Raw genomic sequence first — 27247 nt, forward strand, 5'->3', positions numbered from 1 at the left:
GCCGTGCTGGGGACGGGCCACGGAGCAGGGAAGCATAAGGCCTCCACAGCCCCAGGCCTATGAAATCTGCCAACAAGCCCATGCACTGCTCCCAAGGGGACCCGTCGCCTCAGAGGAGATGCCAGGCGACAGCAGATCCCGAGCAGAGCACCCTGCCGGGCTGGGTCCACCCTCCACCCACACAAAGTGCTAGATGATAATGTGCGTTGCTCTAAGCCACGGCGCCGCCGTAGAAACTGACAATACGCATTATGTGTCGCTTGCTGGGGGCGCAGAAAGGAACAAACGGGCACTTTGTTCCGCAAGCACTCGGGCTGGTGAAGGAGAGAAAACGGGAAAGACACAGTTTACAGCAGGAAGAGGGATCCTGGAGATGGGAATAAGGGGGTGCCCTTCAGTTGACCGCGGCAGACCCTCCCACGCTCCTGCAGAACCCTGCCCAGCGCCGGCGGGAGGGGCTCCAGCCATGACGGGTGAAGACTGCGCCAGGTGAGGCGGGACCCCTCCGCTCTTCCCCGGGCTCGTCGGCTGCGTGGCATAGACCTGCCGTTCTCTGCGGCTATGCATTCCTCTTCCTCCTCCCACCCGGAGGAAGTCTGAGGGCAGCAGACGAGGAGAGCTGACAGGGGAAGGCAGAGGATCCTGAAGGCGTTGGACCCCCAGGTCCAGCCAAGCCTGAAACCAGCTTGAATCCCGTCCTTCCCAGTTCAAGGAACTAGTAAACCTCAGGGATCCGACTGTCCTGACTCATTAACACGACGTGCACGCAGCCAGTATAAGCAGCTCCCCAGTTTTAGTTACTGCTGTCATCCCCCAAACCGATTATCCATGGGAACTAACAAAGCCCTGTGAGACCTTGAAGGGCGGGCACTTGGGTCGCGGGTGCTTACTGGGGAGGACTGAGTCCCAGGCAGGATGGTCCAAACAAAGCACACCTGGGATGAAGGTGGGCGCGGACATCTCGGAAGGGGCCTCTGCCATCCGTTTTCATGAGTGGGGTCCGACTTGCCTGTGATTTGTGGTCACCCGGAATGGAGGCAGGGGACGGATGTTTTAGAACGGACAGCCTCATGTTCCAGAGGCATTGGTCACAAAGAACCCGCCGGACGCAGCTCCCTGGCAGGCACTTGCTGGAGAAGGGGGAGCTGTGGTCCTATCTCGGGGCTGTGTGTTTGCGTCTCCTTCCAGAAGGCCTGGGAGCACATGGTGTCAGACCACGCGGGCGGTGACCGCGACACCAGAAGACGCCCCTAGACGTTGGAACAAATCAAGTCATTCAGATCCACGATCAGCTCCTGCCTGGAGACGGCCTTCCTCCCGCCCGGCGGGCTCACGGACCTGGGGAATCTGGGCTGGCCGGGGGCGATCTGGAGGTGCCGGTCATTGCCGCTGGTCTGCTGGTCGCTGCTGGACGCCGCCGACATGGAATCGGATTCAGAGAGGGATGGCTCAATCTCAGGCTTGCCCCTGACCATCGGGGGGTGCTGTGTGGACTGGAGATTGCGGGAGCGCGGCTTCTTGTGCCCAGCCATGGGCCTGTCTAGTGGAGCCCCAAAGCCATCATCCAGGGACCTGAAGTGCGGCCTTCCCTGGCGCTCAGGAGCCGGGCTCTGACCTTCTGACCTGTCGCCGACATAAAAATGAGGAGCGCCTTGGAGGCTTCTTAGGGACAGGGGGTGGAGAGACCGATGGACCAGCTCCCTCCTCAGGACACCCTCCTCTTCTTCACTCAGCAGCGGAGAGGGCCCCTGCTGGTGGGCCCAGGACACACCTGGTCGCGGGGTCCTGGGGCACATCGCCACGATGTCCCCTGAGGCTTCCATCCTGAAACGTCTCTCTGGCCAGAAAGTGGGATGGGTTTTTTGGCGAGAGTCTCGTTCATTAACAATGTAGTATCTGGGGGCACGGGACCTGGGATCACGCGGCACGGCGGCCGAGAGCTCCACTCCACGAAGAGGGGGGTCGATCTGCTGGAAGTCTCTTCGGCAAAGGGGCTGTGAGTAGACATCTTCCATGTGCTTCGCCCGCGTCCCCGGGGAGTAGGACCTGTTCTTGCGCCGGTCACCTGCCCTCGCACTCTGACCACACAGACACCTGTAAGGCAGGGGGTGAGTCTCCCGTGCCCTCGGTACCCTCTGAGCCCCGGGCCTCCTGCGTGCAGTGAGCGAGGGCAGTGGCGCTCTCTGCGTGTTCCCTGACCCACGTTCCTAAGTGTTAGCACAGGTTCTGCAGGTGGCACTCAGGAGGGTTTGGGGACGCGGCTACACAGATGTCTTTACTCCTGGAATTCTTAGAGCCCTTCACGGAATGGTGTGCCCAGTGACCCTCCACGGAGGGTGTGCTAATATAATTCGCGAGGGAGCCCCCTTTCATCCTGGAGCACGTAGCGGGACTGATGTGTGGAAAACCTGTTAGGAGTGTCGCCCCTCACCCCCTCGGCCAGGCGCCCAGCTGTCCAGCGGCTCAGACGCGGCCGGCCTGGGGCCCAGCCACCAGAATGGAATCCCTCTGTGTCAAGGCCCCACAGATATACAAAGATAACCCTCCTACAGCAAGCTTTCCAAGCCTTTGTTAACCTAGCCGTCGGCTTTAACAAAAAAGCCAGAACGGAACGCCAACCCTCCATCCACCTGTATCTTATCTGTGTGGCCTTCTCTGTGTTAAACTGAGATCCAGTTCTCCAGGCAGGTTAGGGGACCTGCATCCTTCCAGAAGCCCCTCCTCCGTGAAGGAGATCCAGGGTTTCGCTGCTGTCTTAACAGGCAAGTAAGGCCGAGACAACACACCCCGTGTCCGATCACGGCAGGCTGATCCTGCCGTCAACTCGGACAGTCTAGAATTAAAATATAAAATATAAATATATAAAATATAATAAAATATATAAAATAAATATATAAAATATGTAAATATATAAAATAAAATATATAAAATAAAATAAAATATATAAAATATAAAAGATCTTGGCAATAATACAGCCATTGTGAAGTTAAAAAATAAAAGACAAAACAATTACAAAAAGCATTCCCCTCCCCCCTTGGGCTAAAGAAATACACACCCTAGGTGGGCAGGAATGTTTGCCCGGAGGTTATCTGGCAGAAGGTCTAGGAAGCAGACTGCCCCATTGGACTTGGACACGCTCTGTGTTCCCCCATTTCTTCTCAGGAGCAGCTGGCCCCGGGGGGCTTTCTGGCAGAATTGGAATTCGATGACCCCGGCCCCCCCAAAACCACCGAGGCCCTCAAATCCCTAAAGGCTCTTTATCCCGAGCTCTATGGCCCTGGGCCCTCCACGACAGGTGTCTCAGCCAGGGAGGCGGGTTTTCTGCTTTGCTGAGGGTCGGCTCACCTGTTAGGGTCCTGCTCCGGCCTGGGCTTGAAGGTGCCAGGAAGAGGCGAGCTGGGGCTCCTGAGGCCTGGCCGGGGACTCGGGGGTGTGCCCGGGGTGCCGGTCTCCATCCTGCCACTCTTGCTGCTGGAGGAGCCTGCGTTGACCAGGATGCCGTTGCTTTGGGGCGTCCCCGAGTAAGCCGAGGACAGCTGGAGGCTGAGGTCACTCTCCTTTGGAAGCCTCTTGATGCTTTCTTCTTGGGTTTGGATCCGGGCTGCAGGGAGAGGGTGGGGTGGGAGAAGAGGGGGTGACACGCTCAAGCTGACCGGGCGGCCGGCGCGGGCTGACGTCCAGCTGCTGGGTCTGCAAACAATCACGCGAGCTTTGCAGAGACGCCCCTCCCACGGGCAACGAGCATTCGGCCACTCAAATCATTTCTTCACGGTCAGTTGGAACAGGAAGCCAGCGTGGACTCACATGAACCCCGAGGCTTTACTCATGCACCATTGAATGCCCCCTAGAGAGAAAGTGAGTCGTTCCCCAGCTTTGGGGCTCTGATGGTTGATCTGTCCCAGGTATCTATTAAAGCCGATGGGACAATTGCGATTATTTTTGGAAGCGGTTCACGGAGCATTCCGAGAGGACATGTAGACCGAATTAAGGTAAGTACCATCGGACAATGGTCCTGCCATCCCAAGAGAGGTCCCGGAGATGCTTGGGTTTGAAGACAACATGAGCTGAACTTGACTATGTCCTATGACTCTCAGTGGGGTTTGATGGCGTGAGCTCTAGTCCCTTTCTGTGCGGAGGCTGCCTTCCTGCTAGGGGGTGGGGCAAACCTAACCCTTGGTCTGTGTGGCTCCAACGCAGGCCTCCCCTCCATGCCCCCCTTCCCATTAGCTCATAAAATGAGGCAGTCGGTCATTTTAACGTTGCCGGCTGCTCTTTCCAGCTCCGTATATGACGTGGTCTCGGAGTGGCCCCCAGGGAGGGGCAGTTTCCCTCGAGCTATCCCTGCACGCTTGCCTCCCTTCTGGCCACACGAGCCCTTTTTCCTTCTTTCTCCACGAGGCTCTTTCCTCTTCCCTCAAGGAGCCTGGGTGGGAGCAAGTTTCTCCAGGTGCTGCTGGGGAATAGGAGAGCAGGTGTGTCCGTGGGTGGGTGGCTGGGCGTGTCCATCAGGCATCGCCCTGCCACAGGGGACCCGAGGGGCGTGCCCTCCGGAGGCTGGACCCTGGGGTAGAGACCTGGGGAAGGCGTCTTGCCAGGAAGAAACGGCCACTGAGAAGTAGACAAACGTGAGCAAGGGTGTTCTTGGGGGTTTTCTCCAGATTTTTGGGTTTCTACCTCAAAAGTTCCTTCTCTTTACAGACATGTTTTGGTGTTATTCACAGGCCTGAATATGATGTAAAACTTGTCCATTTAAACCAATATTTAAACCAATATTTATTAAACCGTAGATTTTATTTTATTGTGCCTGGTTAACTGTGACAACCACGGTTCACCATTGGTGGTGTACCGTAAGCTGCCGCAGTTTTAAACACAGGCATGACCGAGACACCTGATGTCTTCGCTTATACTTACCTTCTACCATTTGGGCAGCCTTCTTCTTATCTTCAGATCTGGCCTAAAATACAAATGATAAGTGTACGTTTGTTTTGGGTTTAGCAGGAAGACATAATAATACTAATCTTGGGTGGACAGTGGGGAGGGGGCATTATGTCATCCCTCCTGTCGTAGGCCATGACCCTACACCTGCTGTCACTAGGGGAAGGCGTACTCCGGACTCGGACCTGCTACTTGAATAAGTAAATGCTCAAACCCAGAGCTGACGTTTTACCTAGGAAGTTTTTGTTTGTTTGTTTGCAAGGTTTGTTTTTAGACCATGTTTAGACTCTGCCGAAACTTTGTGACACAAAAGAGAAAGTATAGATCGACAACATGGAAAATGTATGTTTCCCCAAAAATGCCCTTCGCAGCTCCAAATCCATTTCTTCTCTGATTGCTTCTGGAACTGTTTCTTTATGTGAATTGATTATTCATGGAGCTATGCTTACAAGAACTGAAAAAGGCATCTCTTCTTGCACGGGGTTCTGGGACTGGGGTGAGAAAAGGGTCGCACCCACTCTCAGGCATGTGGGGCAGGGTCAGTGCGAGCCCAAGGACAGGTGCCTCCCTTGTCCCCGTCCTGGCCTGGGGTAGGGTGGAGGGGCCCCCCGCGGTGTGCAGAGACTGGACCTGTCGGTCTCCCTCTGACCATTCCAAGAGCGAAGTCCCAGATGGGAGATAAGATAATGATTACCAGAGTCTAAGCCATGAGAGAGGTGTGTCTTTGGGTCCAAGCAGAGTGGGCTCAGATGTCCAGGTTGACACAGGCCTGGGAAGCCCACTTTTACCCCTGCCTGCCATGCCCTAAAGCCTTGGTGCAGCCACAAGAGGGCATCAAAGTGCTCAGGGCATCAGCAAGGGTCCTGGGGTAGGAAAAGCTGGACTCCGCTAGTTCCTGGGCGGATGGGAGATGTCCTTGGGTGTTCTTAGAAATAACTCTGGGGAACCTGGGGCAGGCATGGCCTTATGTTCCCTGGGTACGACCAGTGATTTGAAAACGGGACCTCACCTGCATTCCCTTGCTGGCCAGACCTGCCGTGTGGCCCTCACACGGGACAAAGCAAAGATGATGTGATACTTGCGTTTTGGATCTGCATTCGTAGCTGCTGGTTGCTGAGTTTTAAGGACCTTGCGATGCTCTGGAGGTAGTAGATGAGCATGCTGGAAGAGAGCACGGGCCAAGAGTGAGCCCCTTCCCCGGGGTTGGGGCTCAGGGCACGCTCCCTGCCAGGCTGGTGGGCAGGAGCCAGGGGTCCCCACCACCTCCCACCCTGCTGCCGGGGAGGGAGGTATGAGCGAGTGCTCAAGCTGGCCAGCATCAGGAGAGTGCTGCTCTAGAAGGAAAGCTTCTTGGTTTCCCCAGTGACATCCCCTGACCTGGACATCAGCAGGGTCATAAGGACGAGGCCAGGGTAGGGACAGGGGGAGAGGTTTTACAGAGCATCGCACTAGGAGTGCTGGACCTGCTCCCTGCTGCATTGCTTCTAAGTCGAAAACAAGCAGAAGCTACCCAGCTGCTCTGTGAAACCCCTTCTCGAGATTATTTTAACTTCAGTCAGACAGGACAATGGTGATGACAAGCAGCCCCATCACTGTGGTCCCAGTGATCGCCCATACACGACTGACGAATCAGGACCCCAGACCTCCCTGGCTACTGTGTGATCCAGTCCCCGCCTGTATCATGAGGCTCAGTACACGACTTTGCGATGAGCTCGTTGGTTTTCTGGAATGACTGGAAAGCAGTGCTCCTCTGTTGGCCGGAGCAGGCCAGGAGGCCGTGGGCGGTACTCACAAAAGCAAGAGCACGGCGGGCAGGATAACGACGGGACTGCTGACGTAGCCCACCACGGAGCCAAACCACGCGGGGAAGTCCTCGATCGTTTCTGACACGATGTCGTACATTTTCTCCTGTCCACTGTGAGAAAGGCAAAACCCAGACTGGATCACTCTGGGCGGGAGGGTGCCGCAAAGCCGTCACCAAACAGCCACGGGGCTGGAGGTCCAGCCCTCAAGGTCAGGTGCAGAGGCAGGGCACCCCCCCACCCCCACGGGAAGGATACGTAAGGCCCCTAAGGAGATCTTCTAGGAGCTGATTGTCCGATTAACACCAGGTTTGACGGGGGCGTCCGTGATCCCGGTGTGTGCGTGTGTTTGATGCTGTATAAAACCCAGCCTCCCAATGTCGTATGTAGTTTTGAAACTGACCTGAAGCAAACGCTAGGAGGAGAGAGTCTAGAACTCGCTGCCTTGATGCCATTTGAGAAATAATGTATCAAAAGCGACCTAGGTTATCTTTTAGTAAAAGCTTCCCGAGTTCTGGAAGGGAAACGGTGCCCAGCCGGAATTTCTCCACAGCCCAGGAGCTCTGCCCCAGCCCCTGCTGCTTTTAGCGGAGCTCCCGCTTTGCAGGATGAGCCCCGAGGAGCGCCTCTCTGACGGCCGCCTGCTCTCGAGGCAGGAGCCCTGGTCTGTGGGTTCGAGAACTTTCTCTGCTGCGGACGCATTCTGTCGGTCGGGAGGAGAGTTCATCTGTGTGCGGGGGCCCTTCTCCTAGAGCTGGCCGTCGCTCCAGGAGGAGCAGAAGGATCCAAAATAACTCACCTGAAGGGCCCGCAGTTCAGGGACGGCTTGTAGCGCACGATCGCAAAGACGGTTGGCAACATGCAGAGGAAGAGCATGAACAGGAGCATCGCCAGGTAGAAGTTGTTGGATCTGCAGAGGAACCGCCGCGGGCTGAGTCCCCTCCGTGGCCTGTGGTCGAGGACCCACATGCCCGGACGACCGACCCCGGAGCCGTAGCTCTGACTATGCACAGAGAACTCCTCCCGCGGTTACCTACAGAGGGTCTGTCATGAGGTCGTGGGGAGCTTCGTGAACTAGAACTGGGCGCCCAGAAGGACTTCGTAGGCGGTCCAGCCCTGCCCGGTCCTCTGCTCCGCGCTGGCCGAGCACCTGCCCCCTCAAACCGAGAGAGTGGCGGGCCCTCGGTCCTCCCCGAATGAGCTCGACTCATCGAAAAATCTTAGCGCCTTTCCTCCGTCCACCTGCGTCCCTGCCTGATGGTTGCCCCGTCGTGTTCCCAGCCTTGAACTTGCCTCCTGTGTCTAAGGACAGTTAGGGTCCTCTGGGGCGACTCCTGGCTCTCGCACTGGGATGTGGCTTGTGCCCAGTTTCTTATCCTTTCTGGTCCTGGCTGCTCAGGGTGACTGTTCTGCCTGATTAAGCCCTGGGCCCTGAGCGCTACGCTGGTATCAGGGAGCTTGGCCCCCGCGGGGCGTCCCCGAGGACGGCTCTGGTCTGTTCAGTGTGCGAGGCCCTGCACACGGCTCTGGAAAGAGGACATGAGCGGTCAGTGTAGAGATGGTCAGCTAGCGCCCTTTGCTGCTCTGTGTCTCTCTCTCTTTAGTGAAAGAGACTGGCCTAGAAGCGAATAGAAAATATCAGAGCTCGTATAAGGGAGTAAGCAGGTGAACACTGATTGTTCATTTGTGAAACCTTTCTCTGTGTCCTACACATACATGTAAGTATGAGGAGCGCGGTAGGTGGGCACACATAGTGTGTACACGGACAGGGTGTGTATCCACAGTTATCCGGATTCGTGTGTGTGTGTGTGTGTGTGTGTATGTGTGTGTACACATAAAATATATGCATGCATGTATGTGCGAGACATATAAAAACATATAAATATACATATATGTACGAGTGTATGCCTGAATGTGTGTCCTGGTCACCAGATACATTGTCACGTAGGTAGTTCATGGTCCGAAGTTTGAAAGCCACCAATGTAAATAAAGCCGCCTAAGTAGCTCTTACATCCAAAGAAAGCAACGGGGCTCTAGCCAACGTGTTCAAACTGTGTTACAAGTTCACCAGAGTGGCTCAAAGGAAAACACAGAAAAGAACAAGTGCTGACAAGGTTGTGGGACATCCGAGACGCTCCCACGATGCTGGGAGAGGGGACACAAGGCGTGACCACTCTGAGGACCTTTCTGGGCCTGTGTGGGGAGTTTAGCACGTGCATGCTCCGAGCCGGCAGCTGTACCCCAAGTGTGTTCCCAGCAGAGACGCTGAGGAGCGTGGTCAAGGCAGCGCTATCTGTGATAGCGAGCGACCCATGCACCCACCAGGAGGGGGGTGGATACGGACACTGGGGGGGTCTTCCTTCATTAGCTGAGTCTCCCCAACAGAACGCTGAGGCGGAGAAGCTTGGGACGTAAGGGCCCAGAGTGTGCGCGCCGGCATTTAAGTATGGGAAAGAACCTCGGACCGTTAATACCTTTAGAAGTTGGTCATGACTCTGTGATCTTTGAGAAGACAGACCTGGCTGCTTTAGCTAGATACTCAGAACTTCTGAAAATAAGAAAGAAAGAAAAAGAAAGAAAGAAAGGAAGGAAGGAAGAAAGAAACCCTTGCTAGATTTCTACAATTATGGAAAAGAAGCTGTAGACTTTTTTTTGGAACGAATATAAATTTGAACTATTTTATTCTTCAGGGAAAGCCATACTTTAACAATCTCTTACTCAGTGTGTCGCGTGCCCTGCAAAGAGCATCTTTTGGAAAGCTACATTTACATCGGAGTGGTCCTCAGTCCTCAAGAGTGAGGGCCAGGTGGTTACGAAGAGTTAAATTCCAAACCTGATAGATGAAATAGCATTGTGAGACAATAAATCTACGGTGTTTTTAGGAGTGATTTGTATAGGATAGTAGCACGGGCACATAGGTTAGGAGGCAGTCCTCATTCAAAGTTGATTTTTTTAAATAGTCTTATTCTTTCATAGTCTCAATCAAATTTTAATTTAATAGCCTCATTTTTTAATAGTCTCAATCCCATTTCGATTCTCCTCACCTCCCTTTCTGGGCTTTAAAAAACTGCTTATGAAGATCAGAAATAAGGGTTACTTAGAAATTTGAGAAACTTGTTTGTAAAACACTGTAAAGCTGAAGGCTTTGGGGAGATGTTTCTCTTTCCCGTCTATTTCCAAGATCCTTAATCTTCCTAGTTTCCCCCATGAGTCATCTTGGCAGCTTTTAGTTTTGCATGAAAAGGTCTATTTTATTATGACTCAACTTTTTAAACATAGAATTGTATACTGTATACTACTATAGTTTAAAAATCTCTTCCGGGGCGCCTGTGGGGCTCCGTCAGTGAAGTGTCTGCCTTGGGCTCTCATGATGCCGGGGTCGTGGGATTGAGCCCCGCATCCGGCTCCCTGCTGGGGGTGGGGAACTGCTTCTCCCTCTGCCTGCTGCTCAGACCTCCTGCTTGTGCTCTCTCTCTCTGTCTCTCTCTCTCTCTCTGTCAAAATAAATAAATAAAATTAAAAAAAAAAAAAGCTTAAAAATCTCTTTAAAAAAAAAGGGAATTGGTACTTGTGGAATTGAGCCAAGGGGGGCCTCTGGGGCTTATTCTTGCTTCATGTCTTGATCTGGACGCTGGTTACAATCTTTGGTTTGTGAATATCCTGATGGACGTTCATTCCTCGTGCATTTTCTAAATGGTTATTAAACCAGTAGAAAGTTGGAAAAAATAAAAAGGGGGGTCATGATTCAATCCGAGGGTGGGCACTGGAGTGGCTTCTGGAAGGGATAACATGGGGGGGGGGGCAGGCCACTGGGAGAGCCCCGTGCCGGAGCCCGCCTGGCAGGTGAGGAGGGTGCACATGGCCTAGGTTCCCTGGCCGGGGCGGACGGGGTCCCCGCTACCTGGAGGCCCGGAACACTTGCTGGTGCGGCACGTTGCAGGTCAGCACAGCCCAGCTCCGCAGGTACATGAGGCCGATCAGCTTGAGGACGTTGAACGCCGGGAGGCAGGGGGAGAAGAAAGCCCCCATCCTACAGCCGCAGAGGGAGGCGGGCTAGCGTCCGGCCTCCTCCCGCCCACCGTGCGTCTGCGACTCTGGGGTTCCCTCCCTAGGCCTGAAGAGCTAGAGAAGCCCCAGACAGGTGTGCGGCCCCAGCCCTCCAGCCGGGGTCCCCTTGCCCGGCACCCCGAGCTCGTCTCTCCCTCCGCCCCTGCGTCTCCCCCGCCCCAGCCCGTCTGAGAGTCCGCCTATGTCAACCCACTCACAGCAGACTGACCTCCTACCTGTTCTCGCTAGTGGAAAGAAATCCGAAGAGGATATTGGCATTTTTTGTGTTTACAAAATGGTACAACAGTGCCCCCTTTCCTATGGGGTTTGTTCCAAGACCCCAGGGGGGGATGCCCGGAAAAACAGAGCCAAAGCTGCTTCTCCCTGTGCACACTTACGTGCCTATGATAACGTTGTGTGTGTAACTTAGGCACAGTAGGAAATTAACAAACTCATAATAATTCATAATAAAAGAGAACCATGATAACCATAGATGGGACGTGCCTCTAACAGGAATCATTCGAATAAGCTTCTGGGGAGGGTCTAAGCTTAGAAGCTTCTGAATGATTCTTACTCAGAATGATTATTTGAATGATTCCTTTTGACTTTGACTTTTGAGTATCTTACCTTGTTTCTGGGCATGTAACATGTATGTAAACCTTGATTTTTAGCAACATATAGAAAACACCTTCTATTAAAAACACGTCACAAGTTCTACTTAGTGTCAGCCATTGCTGGCATTCTGTCACTAGAGAATACAGCAATATCTGGTGTGTTGCAAGCTTTCAAGATAGCCTGAACTTTAAAAAGTTGGTCCATTAGTTGTATCTGATGGATGTAAATTTGCTTCCTAGTTCACTTTGTGTCAAGAGCTAAAACTGTGAACCTAACTTTCTCTTATTGTTGGGTAATAACTGAAAATAAAGATTTTATTTTCATTAAAAAAAAAAAAAGGTTGGGGGGGGATATGACCTATAGTGGCTTAAACCCATATTATTTCTTTCATTGTTCCTTTCCTCAAAATGCTCGGAAAGCCATTACTAAATTATTATGCAAGCAAATGGTTTCCTTAGGAACAGTGTACGTCCTCCCTAATTCTTATGGCTTGACTACAGGCATGTCCCGTCCAGACCAAGTAAATCAAAATCTTAGCCCAGATGAGACGCAAGCTGAGGTAAGAAGCAGCTTCGGTACCTACCAGATCATTCCCTGGTTGTAGACTAAATGTAACACGTTCTCGGCTATTTTGAATTCCCCGTATTCAGGCTACAAGAGAAAATGAACTGCATCAAAGAAAGGGTCCGGGGTTCTTTGCACAAACCAGGTGCTGATAGTCCCAGGCAGAGGACCCTTTGCTCCCACAGCCACGGAGAGATCGCCCCAGGAAGCAGGGTCAGAACGAGAAGACTCAGCTCTGTGCCCCCTCCCCCGCTCCCGCCTGAGTTTCAGCTGTGTCAGCAAAGGGGGGAGGGGATCCAGCCGTCTGAAGGTCCCCCGGGGTGGGTGGTGGGGGGAACTGCGCATCTCACTCACAAACTTGCTTTCCAGGTCCCAACACCAGTAGTCGCTCAAGTGCCGGACGAAGAGTCCTCGGAAGAAGTCTATGAGCAGCGTGCTGGCCACGGTGAACAGCATGTCGATGATGGAAAGCTTCAGCATCTCCTGGACACACAGCAGCCTCAGCGCCCCCACGTCCCGCTCGCCACCGTCCCCCCCACCTTCCTGCGGGGCCCCCTCTGCCAATTCCACGGTCTCACCCGCGGCGTCTTCACGTCTGGCACATCACGGGGGCTCAGTAAATATTTGTTAATTTGAACTGAATTTTGATGTCTGAGGCCAACTTTACATGAAACCAGGAGAGAGCCCGAGCCACCGGAGACCACGCGGGGTCAGTGGTTCCAGTTCAGGGGCAGAGATTCTCTGCACGAGATCCCGTGTGGAAGGCGGAAGGCAGAGCCGCTCAGACACAGGGTCTGGAGCAGGTGCCTGGGCTCAGACCTTCCTTGTGCTCCCGTCTGTGTCCTCACGTCCCCTTTTGTGCCTCAGTTTCCCCATTTGTGCCTGTGAGGAGGATGCTCAGATTCTCATGAGGACTAAGCTCTTAAAACAGGGCCGGCAGGGGTCCCTGGGGCGCTCAGTCGGGTGAGCGTCTGACTCTTGATTTCTGCTCAGGTCATGATCTCAGGGTCCCGGGATCGAGCCCCACATCAGGCTCCCTGCTCAGCACAGAGTCTGCTTGGGATTCTCTCCCCCTGGCTTGGCCTCTGTCCCCGCTTGCTCCCGCCCCCCCCCAAATAAATAAATAAATAAAACAAAACAAAACAAAACAAAACAAAAACCAGGGCCAACATGTCGTTCACACTTTGCGGGCCCTTGTGCCGAAGGTCACTCTTCATCTGGGGAAACCATAAACCATTACCGGATATTATCTTCCTTTTCTACAAAACAGAGATGACGACCTTCCCGAATTAAGGATGATGGGGGTGGAGGGAAGTGCCTTGTAAGGCAGAAAAGGGAGCCACCTGCCCGACGTAGGTCTCCCAGCACTGGTCTTGCGGACGCTGGGTGTAGACGCTGGTCTTGTTGGCCTCAGAGAAGGGCAAGGTGGGAGCTGGAATGCTGGTCTCTTCAGGGGCCCACGTGCTGTGCCTCGGGAGCCCCGGCCCTGGCCCGGGTGTGGACCATGTCTCTTCTTCAGGGGCCGTCCTGGTGGCAGAGAAGGTGATGAGATCTGTCCAGCGGCTCGTGTTATTTGGGGTGCCAGCTTCCTGTGGGAGGACAGAGAAAGGAAAAAAGGCTGTCCACATATTCGCAAACTTCCCAGCCACCGAGGGCACCTCTGCCTTGCTTGGGAGCAACCTCTCTCTGCCCCTTTCTGTCGTGCTCACTGGATCTTTCTGTCTCCGCTCGGCGGATGGTCACTTTGCAGCTGTCTCTGACCATGAACACAGGGTCCTGACGGACAGCATTTGTCGGTCCCTAGAGAATGTCGGGGACACTAGGTTAACACCTGCTGGTTCTCCCTGTCCTTACAAGTGCCTCGGGTCCGACCCATCACCCCTCATCACAAACGCAGAGGCTGAAGCTCAGCCCGGTGGAGGGGAACCACTGCAGGGGGTTCTGCCAGGGGGCGGCAGTGAGACCCAGCTGTGTGACACCCGGATACAAAACTGCCCTGTGCACCGCCTCTTCTGCCCTGTGAGCCTCTGGGAGGGGACGCTCGGGCGCAGAGCGGCGTGGACCGAGACCCCTGGGAACCCCCGGCTCCTCCCTCCCTGCCCCGCCCCCGCCACGTGGGATGCGCTCACAGGCCGGGCGCTTTTCCCTAGGATGGGAGCCGAAACCCGTGCGGGGTGGGATGGGGGATCCACTCCGAGCTGTTCCCACCAGCGCTCATTTTCTCCCAGTTTGCTAAAAGACTCCCACAGCCTGCCTCCTGTCCTCGGATCACCGGTGATCACTGCGGACACTTTGTCCCCCTGGTGCTGTTGGGAACGGAGCGGTGCCTCACCCACCAATGGACTCCGGAGACCCCCCCACCCCGGTTCTCATCCCAGCAGGGTCACTCACTCACCCTAAACCCCGGCCTTGGTTTCTTTACCTTGGAAGCGGGGCTGACACTCCTCTCCTCACGTCGAGACCACTGCAGCTGAGTTGAGTTTGGAACGTGATGTGTGGAGCATGATTATGAGCTGTGAGGACGCCCACAAGGCTGGCCCTGGCGTGTATGCGTGTCCATGTGTGTGCATGTGAACGTGCATGTACCTGTGTGGGTGTGGGTGCGTGCACACGTGCCCTCGTGTGTGGCCGCGGGGCTGGGGAGCGCTCACCTCGGGGCTCATGCTGTTGACTTTGTCCAGGAGCGCGATGATCAGGCTGTAGAGGTTCCCCAGGTACAGCACCAGGACCCTGAAAGCACAAGCCCGCTTGGAGAGACAAGACCACGTGGGAGAGCCCTGGGGGACACATGTGCCACCCGTCGAGGGGGTACTCTCAGGGTCCTGCTAAGCCAGCGGCGGCCACCACACTTGGTTTCCTTCAGAATCATGGTGGGGTGGGGGGCATTTAAAAAATACATAATCCCAGAACCCGTTCTGTTACCCTCAGGCTGGATGGGGTCTGGACACCCCGTTCTAGCCTTCCCCCAAGATCCCGCTGCAGTCCATGCTCAGCTCAGCATTTTAAAATCACTTTGTCAGAGCAAAAGGGTTTGCTGAGGATGCCGGGCACTACGGCAGCAGCCTCGGCTCTTCCCTTGATTTCCGGTGGCAGAAGTGATTTTCCAGGCAGGATCTCATTTGACCCTCACGGCTCTGGGAGGCACACGTGAGGACAACCCCCGTGGACGGACGAGATTGAAACATGGGGGCAGGGGGCGTGCAGGGCAACCTCTCAGGTCTGCACAGTTTGCAAGAGGCAGACACATTTCCAGGATCTTGAAGTCTGCTTCTGAAATGCAGGCTTAGCGGGCAGGGGGGCTGCGGACAGCTGTGAGTCGGTGGGAGCCGCTGGTCAGCAGGCCAAGACTTGCTACCGTCTCCCCGGGGCGGGAAGGCTTTGGAAGCATCCCAGAGTTTCCCAGGACGTAGCTTGCATCTTACTAGAAACATGTCTGGGACAGTGAGTTGGGAATGGACAGTGCAGGTTCACCAACAGCCCCCCCACGGACACTAAGTGCAAACTTAGGGAGTCAGGAAACCAATACAGGTGGAGGACAACGAGAGAGCAGCTTTATCCCAAGGACAAGACTCCAAGGTGAAGCTTTGTGTGGCCCCTGGTGCCCACAGGTCCTGACGTTCCAGAGGGCCAGGGCCGACACCTGTGTAGGAGTGAGCAGAGGGCATCGGGGGCACTGCTGCGGCCGGCCCCGGCTCTCCCCGTGACTCCCTGCACACCCAGCAGGGACCTGCCCATCTCTGCATTCGGGGTCCCTGAGCCCTGGGCGTGTGCTTAGAAATGCTCCCTGATGCCCGCCCCCCCGCCACCCCCTGCCCAGCTCTCCCATTGCTCTGGTCCTCACTGTCTTGGACAGAAGGGGACACGAGCGGCGGGTGGACTAAATGGAACTTAATGGAACTAAAATAGTACGTCTGGCTTAGAATGAGTCCTCAGTCGTCGGGGGCACGTCTCTTGATGCCTCCGTTTCTCCAGTTTTAGACGTGAATGTCGAGAGGAGTCTGTGTGATTGGGTCGCCCTTAGAACAAGTCACAGAACTGATCCTCCCACGTCTGCTGGTGAGGGAGGAGAGGAGGAAGACGCTCTCCCGCAGGTCAAGGTGGTGCGGAGCCCAGTTGGGGCTGGCCAGAATCTCAGCCCGGAGCCACCCAGGGCGGGGGCTTCCGCAGACCCCTGGCTCTTTCTAGTCCTGTTTTCCTGCCTTTGAAATGACGGTTGGATTTCAGGGAGGGGCCAACGGCAGCCTCCAGGCCAAACGCTAGCCTTCCCCGTTTCTGTAAATAAAGTTGTGAGGGACAGGGCCACTGCCACTGGTGGACGGATTTCCCTGGGCCCCTTTCAGGCCATCCCGTGGGCCCGCCAGCGCCACCTGCTGCCCGGTCCCTCCTGCGACCACTCCTCTCCCCCACCCCCGGCCATCTTCCTTCTCCCCTTCTCTCCTGCCGCATCCTGCTTTCCTGTCATCCCTGCGGTGCATCCTGAGGGAAGCTCCGTGTGAGGTCTGGGGGGCTGCGGGGCAAGCCTGGCTCTCGAGGGGTGTGGGTTCCCGGGGGGGGGTGCGGCGGACACACAGGGGTCCCACCATGGGTATCTCCCATGGGGTGGTCTCACCTTGCCAGCTGGAAACGCAGCGTGGTTCGCGGGTGGTACATCTCCAGGGCGGCGATGAGGTCGAAGGCCGATGGCGCCAGCATGGTGACCAGGGACACCACCACGCTCACCTGCCCAGAGCGTGCGTGCCCACCTGAGTCCCCGCCTCGCGGCCTGCCCTGCCCTCCCTCATGCCGGCTTCCTGGTCAGCGGGCGCTCCGAGGGCGGCACAGAAAACCTCCCCCAAACCCCCAAACAGCCAGTCAGCTGTTGCCCGGAGGCCCCCGCCACTTCGTCCTGGCGGAAACCATCCGGAATCCGAGAGGCTCCCACCGGCTGCTGGGATTCAGGAGGAGCGGTCCGGCCCCATCTCCCCGACCGCCCTGCCGTCCCGCTCACTTCAGGTGGCAGACGGAGGGACCCCAACTGTTACACACAGGGAAGGGGGCGGGCCGAGGGGGGGTGGGATATTCTTCCTGTGCGTGGAAGAGAGTTATCGAGAGGATTATTCCTGGCTCTGGTGTGTCTGCCCTTCCGGTAACTGAAAGAGGACATTTTGCCCGAAACTGGGAGGCGTGAGCTGAAGAAAGACAGAATTCCTGGATAGGCCCTTAAGACCCTGACCTATCTGCAGACACACGAGCACGTCCTCATATGAACCACCTAACTGGCATGAAATACAAGGAGGTCTGGGAAAAGGCAACCTAACATGGCCTCAGATTCTGAACAACCACCGTACGTTGGGGATAAACAAGCATCATGTCCCCTACACGCTTTGCTTTACAAATTTCATGAAGGACGCTCCTTCCCACCTCCGTGGGCAGCGAGCTGGCCTCCTTGGTCTGTCTGCCTTTCAGATCTTTGCAGGAAAAGTGAGCACAGCCGTCTTATTGCAAATATTAAGAATTGTAAGACTGTTCCCAACTCTCCTCTTGGCCACTTTCCGTCGTGGGGATAGTCCCATAAACAAAGGGAAGAGCTCTTTTAGCAAACCAACGTGGTTTGGGAAGCATTGTTTGTAATTCAGAAAAACAGAAACAACTTAAGTGTCCGAGAGCTGGCCCACGGTCATCTGTGGCACGTGCCGTGGAAACTGTCCAGGCACTATAGCAGGTGAAGTCTATTTCTGGAAAGGCACCGTGGGAGAACAACCAAGCCATCGGCAAGACCCAAAGACAAGCAGTGGGATGAGTGCTGAGGGTCATGTTGTACGAGAACCTTCCCGATCGGGACCAGTAAAACAGGTCAGCCAGGTCTTGGAGTCGTCCCTCTGGCTCAAAGCCCTTGTAGTTCATGCTCTAGGAGCAGAGGACTCAGTCCTTCCAGGGAGACAAGTCTAGCTAGCCCCCGCCCTTCGACACAACATGAAAGAGAGGGTGGGCAGCTCTCACATCGCTCTGGGAGCGCACGTGGGGGCGCAGGGCGGGTACCTCGTTCTTCTCCCAGAGCGTCAGCTCCTTCCTGGACTGCTCCAGCTTCTGAGACCGGTCCACCACGAAGTAGATCAGGTAGATGCTCCCCGCGAGCGAGAGAAGCACCAGGATGTTGGCAACGACCCTCAGGCAGATGGTCACCGCCCTGCGGGGACAGGCAGCGGGAGCACGGGTCCGCCGGGCTGCACTCAGGACCCCGAGACGCACGGATGCCAGGTAGCGACGGGACCTGCCTGCTGTCGCGGGAATCCTCGGCCCCCAAGGGTCTGTGCTTTTCCCTACCACCCCCTCCTCTACCCGGGTCCAAACTCCTCATTTCCTCAGGGAGCCGCAGCCGCTTAAAATCTGACCAGCTACCGCGGGTCGGACTTGAAGCTGGCGCCATGAACCTGCGCCGTACACAGATTCACGCGGGGGCGGGGGCTGCTGTTGCAGGCTCGGCGCCCAGGACAGGCCCACCGCGTACGCGCGCATCAGAGCTGTGGTCCAGACGAGCGGGCTCCTGAGCTGGAACCGGGGCTTGCCCTGTCCTTCCTCACGCTGGGGAAATCTCACGGACACCAACCAGCTGGCCTTTAGGACATCTTACATTGGGTTTCCCCTCAAGCGGAGCCTCAGGCAACGGCCTGTGTGCAAGTACTATATTTGGGACACGATCCCACAAGGTCTAGGGGCCAGACAGGGGGAGGAGGGGTCCGGACAAGGGTGTGTGGTGGACACGGCCCCGGCTGGAGGCAACGGCAGGGCCTTCTGAGGGAGCGACAGCTTCATCTCCGTCCACGGAGAAGCAGGGAGGCTTTGGTCATCCCTCCCGTCCCTACTGGTCAAGGGCGCCTCCCTCAGCACGAACCCCCGCATTGCCCTTGCCGCCCTGATTTGCATGCGTGCGCACTGACGGGGCTGATGGGGGTTTGGTGGGTGTCCCGGGGCAACAGGTACGGGTCAGGGGTGCCGGGGACCTGTGCATGGGCCCCCCGGGCAGCAGGGACTAGAGGAACAGGTGGGGCAGGAGGATCTGAAGGGCACAGCAGACATGTACCATCCTGCCCGCAGAACCCAAGTCTATCTTCTGGGTGACCTTGGACTGGTCATGACGTCTCTCTACGTGACTCTTGGGCCTTTCTCTTTTCAAGGAGGAAGCTCACTCCCAAAGGAAGAGATAAGCATCACCTGGTCTCTCTGGGGAGAGTTTTACCTAAAGAATCGGTGCCCGGAGATGGAAATTCGGAGCGACAGCGAGGACCATTAATCCCATGCCGGGGATTCCTCACTCCTTCCTGTCCCCAACCACGCTGCCATGGGTAGGGTCAGGCAGGTCGTGCACTCGGGTCCGCGTTTCCCTTCCGCCCTCTGAGAAGCACGGCTGGAGCCCACCCTCATTTCACGGGGGAGGACTAGGGCCTGGAAAGGCCAGGGAACTTTCCCAGGTCATGGGAGCTAATGATCAAAGGGGAACTGGAGACCCTCATCCGTGTCCCTATGGAGAGTCCTTCCGGTCCCACACCCTGCTTCCTCACGCCCCCTCGCCCCATGTCCGCTGTCTTGCTCAATCAGGTTCTGCATCACGGGAACTGATCCGGGGGTAAAGAACCAGTGAGAACCTCAGAGGGCAGACGTGGCCATCCCATGAGGACAGGCCACCGTCCCTTCCAGGGAACGGCCCTTCCGCGTCATCGACTCTCTTGCGGAAGGGACTCGCCACACCAAGGCGGTCCTCAGATCCCGGAGCAGGAGTTCAGGTCGGAGACATCACCTTGGAAGGCTTGTCAGCAAGAACTGGATGCTACTTGTGTCTTACGCCCTCAAGGCTCTGTTGCTAAATAAAGTACTTTTGCTTCATTCAGCAAACTAGAAATTGGCGCCCCAAATACCTCTTTTATCATCTAAGTGAAAGAAGTCGGTCAGCTTCAGAGCTCTCGCACTGTCGTCCGTCGATGGACGGAGGGAGGAACCAGTCCCGAGGACCGCTCTCTAGCCTTTACCGGCTTCCCACGTATCACCTTACTAGAACGACCGATTGAAGGAGAAAGCAAGCTGCCTGACAATGTGCGGGACGAGGCGGAGATCGCCTGGTAAGTTTTACACTGAACTAAAAGAGCGCGTCAGCGAACGAAGGGAGGGAGGGTTCGTACATACAGGTTTTTGCTTTTCTTCTTTTCTTGCTCCTCCAGGATTGCCTCCTTTAAGAAAAGACACAACCGAAGTAAACGCTTAGCCTTGCCATTGAGCATTAATCTTCAGAAATATTGCACGGTAAGGCATGATTTATTATTATTATTATTATCATTTTTAAAGATTTTATTTATTTATTTGACAGAGACAGAGATCACAAGCAGGCAGAGAGGCAGGCAGAGGGAGGTGGGGAAGCAGGCTCCCCGGCTGAGCAGAGAGCCCGATGCGGGGCTCGATCCTAGGACCCTGAGATCATGACCTGAGCCGAAGGCAGCGGCTTAACCCACTGAGCCACCCAGGCGCCCATGATTTATTATTTTGAATTGAGACTTTTATTGACATCAGTGTTTCGCCTAACGATAAGTGGATGCAGAAGAAATCGGGGCTTGGGCAGAGGAGGAGAAAGGGCGCGTCATTTATATAAGTGAAACAATCTAGATTTTTTTTCCCTCAAAGGGGCAGCATTTAGCAGTCTGTGCTGCTCAGGAGACCCACGTCCCCGGTGTGTCTGGTGACCTCGTCCTCAGAGTTAAAGGTAAAGCTCACGTCCCCAGCATGTTACGTGTGTCCGTCTCCTACAAGTTACCTGTGATATGGTCCCAACCCATTATGCAAAGTGTCAAAATACACCAATTGAAATTTTAGGGGGGCAGAGTGAAAGAATTAAAAGAAGGAGTTTTTCAGTGTCTCCTCCTGTGCTCCATGGGATTGGTAGTGCCCTGCCCAGGGAGCGCCGGCGGGGAGGACTGCTGATGCCTGCAGCGGCCCTGTGGCTCCACAGTGAGGGCCACGGCGTGGTGGCAGGAGCCCTGATAACCCCGTCCCACCATGGTGCCCACTCACCCTGATGCTGTTCACGACGGCCGCGGTCTTGCTCTCAGCGGCCTCTGGGTTGCCGATGAGGTAATCCCAGGCACAGAACACCCGCCAGCAGAAGGTGTAGTCCTCACTGGAGGCACTGGCCAGGCTGGTGCGGGAGTTCTTAGCCATCCTGTGAAAGAGGGGCCGGGCCGGGAGCGTGAGAGCAGGGTCGGGCTGGGTCCTGTCTGCCCGGAGCTGCCACCCATCCTTGCAGGGCCCTGGTGTGAAGGAGACTGAGCGGGCTGGGTTCAGCCCCCCTCATGGGGAATACGGCACTGGACGGTTGTGGGGTAAGCCCATTTGACAAGCAGACTCGATGCTGTGGTGGCCAGGAGGTCCCTGAGTTGTGTGCGCCCGGGGTTGGGGGGTCCAGTCCGTCCCATCGCCGTGCAGCCTGGTTGTGAAATCAAACTCTCCTGGAGCTTCCTGGAGGCCCTGCCCGTGGAGGGGCAGCAACGCCACCTCAGGGCGCCAGCCGGGTCCCTCCAGCCCGTGGTGCTGCTCAGATGCACCAGAAGGCAGGGCTCTGCACCCCCTTCGGGTGGAAGCTCCCCGTCTTTCAGACGGTCTCTCCCTGGTTATCTTCTCCCTCCATAGTTCTTTGTCCTGAGCCTGCCTCCATCTGTCCCTAAACTGTAACAGTAGCAAACGGTCTGTCTTGCAGGTGGGGTGTTGAGACCCCCCCACAGAAGCTAATTGAGAAAGCTTCTTGTGAACCAAAGGCCCCCAGGACCCCGTGTACCTCCTTGGAATTTTGTGGTTTGATGGGGATGACGATGCTAATGGTCTTTTTTTTTACCCCAAGCACTTGTATGTGCACTGGGCTAAGATGCCCCACGGGGCGGGTGATGGAGACACCCAGGAAGCAGACAGAAGCAGCAGGTGCAACAGGCAGGGAGGGCTGCGTTCCCCCGGCTCAGAGCCTGCCCATCTGTGCAATTAACCAACTCTAATATAGAAGCCCGGAACGTGTGGGGATGGTGCCTGAGCCCTGGCCCCCAGCCACTCTGTTTTCCACCCGCTGTGCCTCCTCTCGGTGAGAAACTGGCTGTGCAAACCCCATCACGGCACAGATAAGCTTGGCCTTTGCAGGGCTTGTAGCTAGGTTGCAGGCATACGTACAGTTGAAGGACCGCGTTTTGCTCTCTGCAGCCTCTGGTCACTGAGACCACGCTGTTCCTGTCTCTGTGAGCGTAAGGACTAAATCTCCTGAAATTACGCTAGCTGCCAAGCCCATGTGATTCTTGTCTCTCCAGACCCGACCCAGAACCTGGCACAAAGCAGTGAACGTTGGATACGTGTCGGTTAAAATGAGCATATCTCTTTTAGCCTCGGTCTCCTCATCTGCAGAATGGGTCCAGCTACGGCTGACCCGTACCCATCACCGACCGGACTGCGATCCCTCATACCGTCCCTGGCATACGGAGGGAGGCGGAGTAGCCGTACTTTCTCAAGAGGATGATGAAGCTGTAAGCAAAGACGGCCATCCCCACCAGGAAGTAAGCCAAGGGCAGCCGGTAACCAGCCCTTCCGATCCGTCGCTCCCTGCCGTAGTAGCCGTAGAAGAGCACGGAGTACTGCAGGTAACCCTGCCAAGAGAGCGCCCGGCGTCACCTCCCGCCCCGGCTTCCGGAACTTCGCCGCCCGGTCAGCCCTCCCTGGAGACGAGAGCCCGGCCAAGCCTCAGCCTCACCCCCAGGGACCAGACGGTGTCCAGGTCCTGTGCAGCCGCCACGTGCTCCTTGGGGATGGTCTTGCGGGCCGTGCTTCCGAAGGGCTGGCCTGCGATGAGCTGGCAGAGAAAACAGGATGTCCTGTGATCCTCTGGGGCGGGGAGGGGACCAGAAGAAAAGGGGCGGCGGATGCCCAGATCCCCACGTCCTGGGAACGCCCTGCATGGCCCGGGTCTCTAGCGGCTGCCTTTCTGCTAGATCCTCACTGAGGGCACAGTCATCCTGCGTGGGCCGAGCTTCCTGCTTGATCAGCCCTCCTGGGAGTCCTCTCACTGGGCTTCTACAGGCGGCTTTCTGAGGTCACTGGGTTTCTGCATGAGAAATAGCCCCATTTATTTCGTGAGGACGAAGCTTAGCTGAGAAGCGGCTTCCGTGTTATCACGGTGCCGGCGAGCTGGCCCGGTTGCCAGACTCCGCCTATCACCTCCTCTTGCGCGGCCCAAGAGCTAAGAATCGTTTTTGCATTTTTAATGGGTTGGAAAAAAAAAATCAAAAGCAGAAGAACACATCGGGACACTTAGGAATGATGTGACAGTCAAACCCGTATCCGTAAATATCCGTAAATAAAATTCGACGGGAACACAGACACCATCATGAGCTCGTGTATCATGTTTCATGCTGCACGGGGGACAGCGCGGGTGGGACCCAAAGCCTCCCCTCTTCGCTACCCGGCCCTTCACGGAAGAGGTCAGCTGTGTCCTGCTTGAATGCATGGGTCATCCTTTCCATGAGGATGGTGGGGGCGATCGCTTTACGAGGCTGCACGTTTCGAACGAAAGGGCCTCCTTACTTTCCCCCAACTCGTTCTTACCTCTGGAATGACAATAAAAGCGCCTGTCATTATCGTCAGCACAATATTAATTCCGAACAACCATCTGAGGAATATGAAGTAGGAGGCAACACCAGATCCAAAATGACCTAAAAAAAAAAAAAAAAAAGGCCGGACGATAAGAACAGTGAAACGCGGCAACAACGGAATGAACAGTATAAAATCCGCAAAGAGCAAAGTTCTCTGTACCGCAGCCCTGCGATCCTTTGTGTATCAGGACAAAGACGGAGAACGCCGTGATTGTACCAATCGGGGTGATCCCCCCAAATAGTCATTTATGGGGGGTCAAGAGGCTCATGAGGCTTTCCACGTATAAGCACACAAATAATCATTTCCCTTATGACACAGCTCAGGTCACGTCCTTCAGCTCAGGTCCTGATCTTCAGGGTCCTGGGATCGAGTCCCGCATCGGGCTCTCTGCTCAGCGGGGAGCCTGCTTCCTCCTCTCTCTCTCTGCCTGCCTCTCTGCCTACTTGTGATCTCTGTCTGTCAAATAAATTAAAAATATATATATTTAAAATAAATAAATAAATAAAACAAAGAAAGCGTATTCGAGACCAAATGACATTAGATGAGAACGTGGGTGATTTGTACCATCCTTAGAAAAAGATACCTCTTGAATTTTTACTTCAAATTTAGCTTATGTTTATCATAATAACTAGAAAAATGCAAAGCATCACAAGGAAAACCAAAACTTACCTATTCTGAGCCCACTAACTTAAAACCACTACTAGAATGACTTTCTAGTAAACTTTTAGTGTGCCCCCCCATTCTTATTCTGTATGTATAGATCTTGGGTATAAAATCAGTGTCTCTCTACAATATGTATCTTGAGTTTTTAATATATTGTACGTATTTTCTCATGCAAAAAATATTCTATAAAATAAATTTTATTGTTTATTCAACTGGATTTTCCATAATTTATTTAACCTGCTTGAGACTTAAGCCTCTGACTTTTCGCTAGGTAGGGGATTCACTAGGGGAAATAAGTCTGCAATAAATAATTTCCCTCCAAGGGCAGGTTTCCTAGAAGCAGAGCCTAAGGGAGGGACCCCACTCTGGAGAAAGGGAGTGGGGAGGGGGGCGGGAGGGAGGAAGGGGCAGGCAGGTGCAGGGGGAGAGCTGAAGGGTCAGGGTGGGTGCAAGGTTGTGGTCTCTGCGAGGACCTGGCTTCTCCAGATCCCTGGGGAATCCCAGAAGGCAAATTGCACAACACAGTTGGTCCACCTTGCACGAGGAACCCGACTGGACTCCCCCTTGCTCAGGCCCTCCCTCCGTCTAGGTCCTCCCTCGGCCCCCCCGGGAGGCAGGGCAGGTGATGTGAGCCCAACTGCTGCAACAGTGCAAGCCCAGGACCATTCTCCAGGAAAGGGGACAGCGGTGAGTCACAGCATTGACACCCAGCGCAGCCAGGAACAGCCTGACCAGCCAGGAAATCTGGGTGGGGCACCCACTGGGTCCTGGCGTGCTGCTTTTGCTGTGGCTCTCCTCTTTCTGGTTGTTAGGGAGTGGGAGGGTTTCATCAAAGAGTACAAACATTAGGAAGGCTTTGGTTACAAATGGTACCTTTCCCCTAGAAATGCCCGTTGCAATGTGCATTCCCACCCACGGTGTAGGAAAAAAAAAAAAAAAAACTGCTAACTTCCATTGAAATGCTGAAAATTGTGTTCTCCCCGTTTGTGGGCTTTTCGCTTTGTTGTTCTAGGTATGCACGATTTCTTCTACAGGTCACTAAACACAGTGCTCCTTTCCTTGGTGATGTCCTCTTGTCCTCTCTCAGACAGGGTCGCCTTCCGTGCTCTATCGTTTCTTGTAATTCCGAGCGGCTCCCTATCTCCTGTAACAGCTCAGAGCCTCACGGTGAAGGGTTTCACTCCAACAGAGAAACCACCTGTTCCAGAACCATCTCTGATGCTGCGCTCCACTTTCCACGGCTCTAGGGTTTACAATGTATTTGAACATTTCTTATGCAAGTTCATTTGTGTTTTTCTTTGTAAAAAGATTTTTTTTTTTTTAGGTGAGTCTTTTGGATGGGCTTCTTCCGTGATCGATCATTTCACGGAGAACAAAAAATTGACACGAGATTTCTCCTGGAATTGCATGAAACTTACAAACTGAGGGAATCCACCTCTTCCAATCTTACGTCCTCCTGTGTCTCTTCACAGGTTTTTTTAAACAGCCCGTGGCCCAGTTTTCCAGTTTTCTTCACTGTAGGCTCACTGTTGGGTTTATCCCTGGCCTCATTCCCTGTGCGTTATGAGGTATGTGCTGTGTGTACACGTTCGTGACTACGCTGTGAACGTGACTTACTTATTTCTCCGAACATGCTCTCGGAGCTGACCTTACTGCGTCTGAGAAAACGCGGACTGCTGCGGGTTTGCTTGGCCGTGGCTCACACAAGACCCTCCCACTCTCCTACGGTTTCTCAGCTGATGCTTTGGGGTCCGCGCCGGGTCGACTTCGGAAGGAAAGGCCGGGACAGCAGAGCCGCAGGGATGTGGGGCTGCTGCCGTCCTGCCGGCCGCGGTGGGACAGATGTCTTCCATCTCCCACGGTCCCACATCCAGCCGCGCTCCACATCATGTCTGCATGGCCCCCGTGGCGCCTTGCGGGCACCGGGACGCCCGGCCCCTCCTTCTCAGGCCGCGGGCACCCCATCCCCGCCACACTCCTCCGAGCGCCCACACTTACTCTCAATTTTCTTTATCCTCATTTCCCAGGGAATGAAGATGACCATGAAGTTACAGGCCAGACGTGCAAACTTCCGCCAGAGCTGAAAAGGAGAGAGCAGGGTTAGAGAACTTCACAGCGGTCCACGCGGCAGTGACCCTGGGATGCTAAGGTCCCGAGTGGAGTACGGGCTCCCACACACTGTCTGATGCCTTCAATCACGCCTCTGCAGGACTCTGGGCAATACGAGGGCCAAAGCAGCCTCCTCCTCTCCTCTGTGCAGGAGGCCCTGCTTCAGGCTCTGAGCTGTGCTGACTGTACGAGGCTCACGCTCCAGGGTCGCACCTGCCTTATTCCTCCCGTTTCTGCTCCGGGCACGAAAATAAGTGCCCGAAATTGCTTGAGGAATAATGTCCCAATGCACCCATTTGACCCCGCTCCAGGAGTGGGGTCCAGGAATCTGTGTGACCAGCAAACTGCCCCCCACCCCGGGATCACAGTGCCTTGTTTGGGGGACAAGGAGTCTAGAACAGTTGCTGAATGAGAGACCCTCGTGTGCCTCCCGTCTTGCGACCGTGTCTGTCTCCCACCCTCACTCCTGGCCACTGCTGCCAGCGGTGAGCTCTGGAAATTCATCTTGTGTGTTTAAGATGCATTTGCCAAGAGTTCAAAATCCTTATTTTTCTTTCTTTTTCCTCCAAGGAGAATAAAGCAGAATGTGCCCTCCCCGGGTCAGCTCCCCACAGTACTGGCGGGCTGCTCGTTCTTAACACACAAACAATCTGGGTTCGTGTTGAAAGCCAATGATCTCATTGCCGAAGGAAAGCTCGCAAATGTGATTACAGCATTCTGAACCCAGAGACGCCACGTGGTCCTGAGGCAGACGTGCGTGATACTGTCCTTCGGGAATGTGTCTGCTCAGGCCGGAACGGCTGCTTGTAAATGAGAAGCTGTTCGAGTTTTATCAGACGGCGCAACTGCTCATCCTCTGAGCCGAA

At 55.0% G+C, this 27247-nt stretch overlaps 1 protein-coding gene across 1 annotated transcript; it reads right to left on the bottom strand.

The window, feature by feature from the left end:
• Window positions 1–1225: 1225 nt before the first annotated feature.
• Window positions 1226–26837, bottom strand: TMC3 (transmembrane channel like 3). Its single transcript, XM_032341947.1, has 19 exons — window positions 26271–26837; window positions 23562–23668; window positions 22711–22809; window positions 22464–22606; window positions 21000–21147; window positions 20121–20164; window positions 17982–18129; window positions 16573–16682; window positions 14615–14693; window positions 13307–13552; window positions 12318–12446; window positions 11983–12050; window positions 10639–10767; window positions 7537–7647; window positions 6728–6850; window positions 6018–6096; window positions 4912–4954; window positions 3346–3601; window positions 1226–2094 (listed from the first exon to the last, which is right to left on the bottom strand). Exons 1-19 carry the CDS (start codon window positions 26314–26316, stop codon window positions 1251–1253), a joined length of 2952 nt encoding a protein of 983 aa, XP_032197838.1. The 5' UTR covers window positions 26317–26837; the 3' UTR covers window positions 1226–1250.
• Between the last annotated feature and the right edge of the window lie 410 nt (window positions 26838–27247).

The sequence above is a fragment of the Mustela erminea genome, chromosome 5, assembly GCF_009829155.1.
Source record: "Mustela erminea isolate mMusErm1 chromosome 5, mMusErm1.Pri, whole genome shotgun sequence".
Taxonomy (NCBI): domain Eukaryota; kingdom Metazoa; phylum Chordata; class Mammalia; order Carnivora; family Mustelidae; genus Mustela; species Mustela erminea.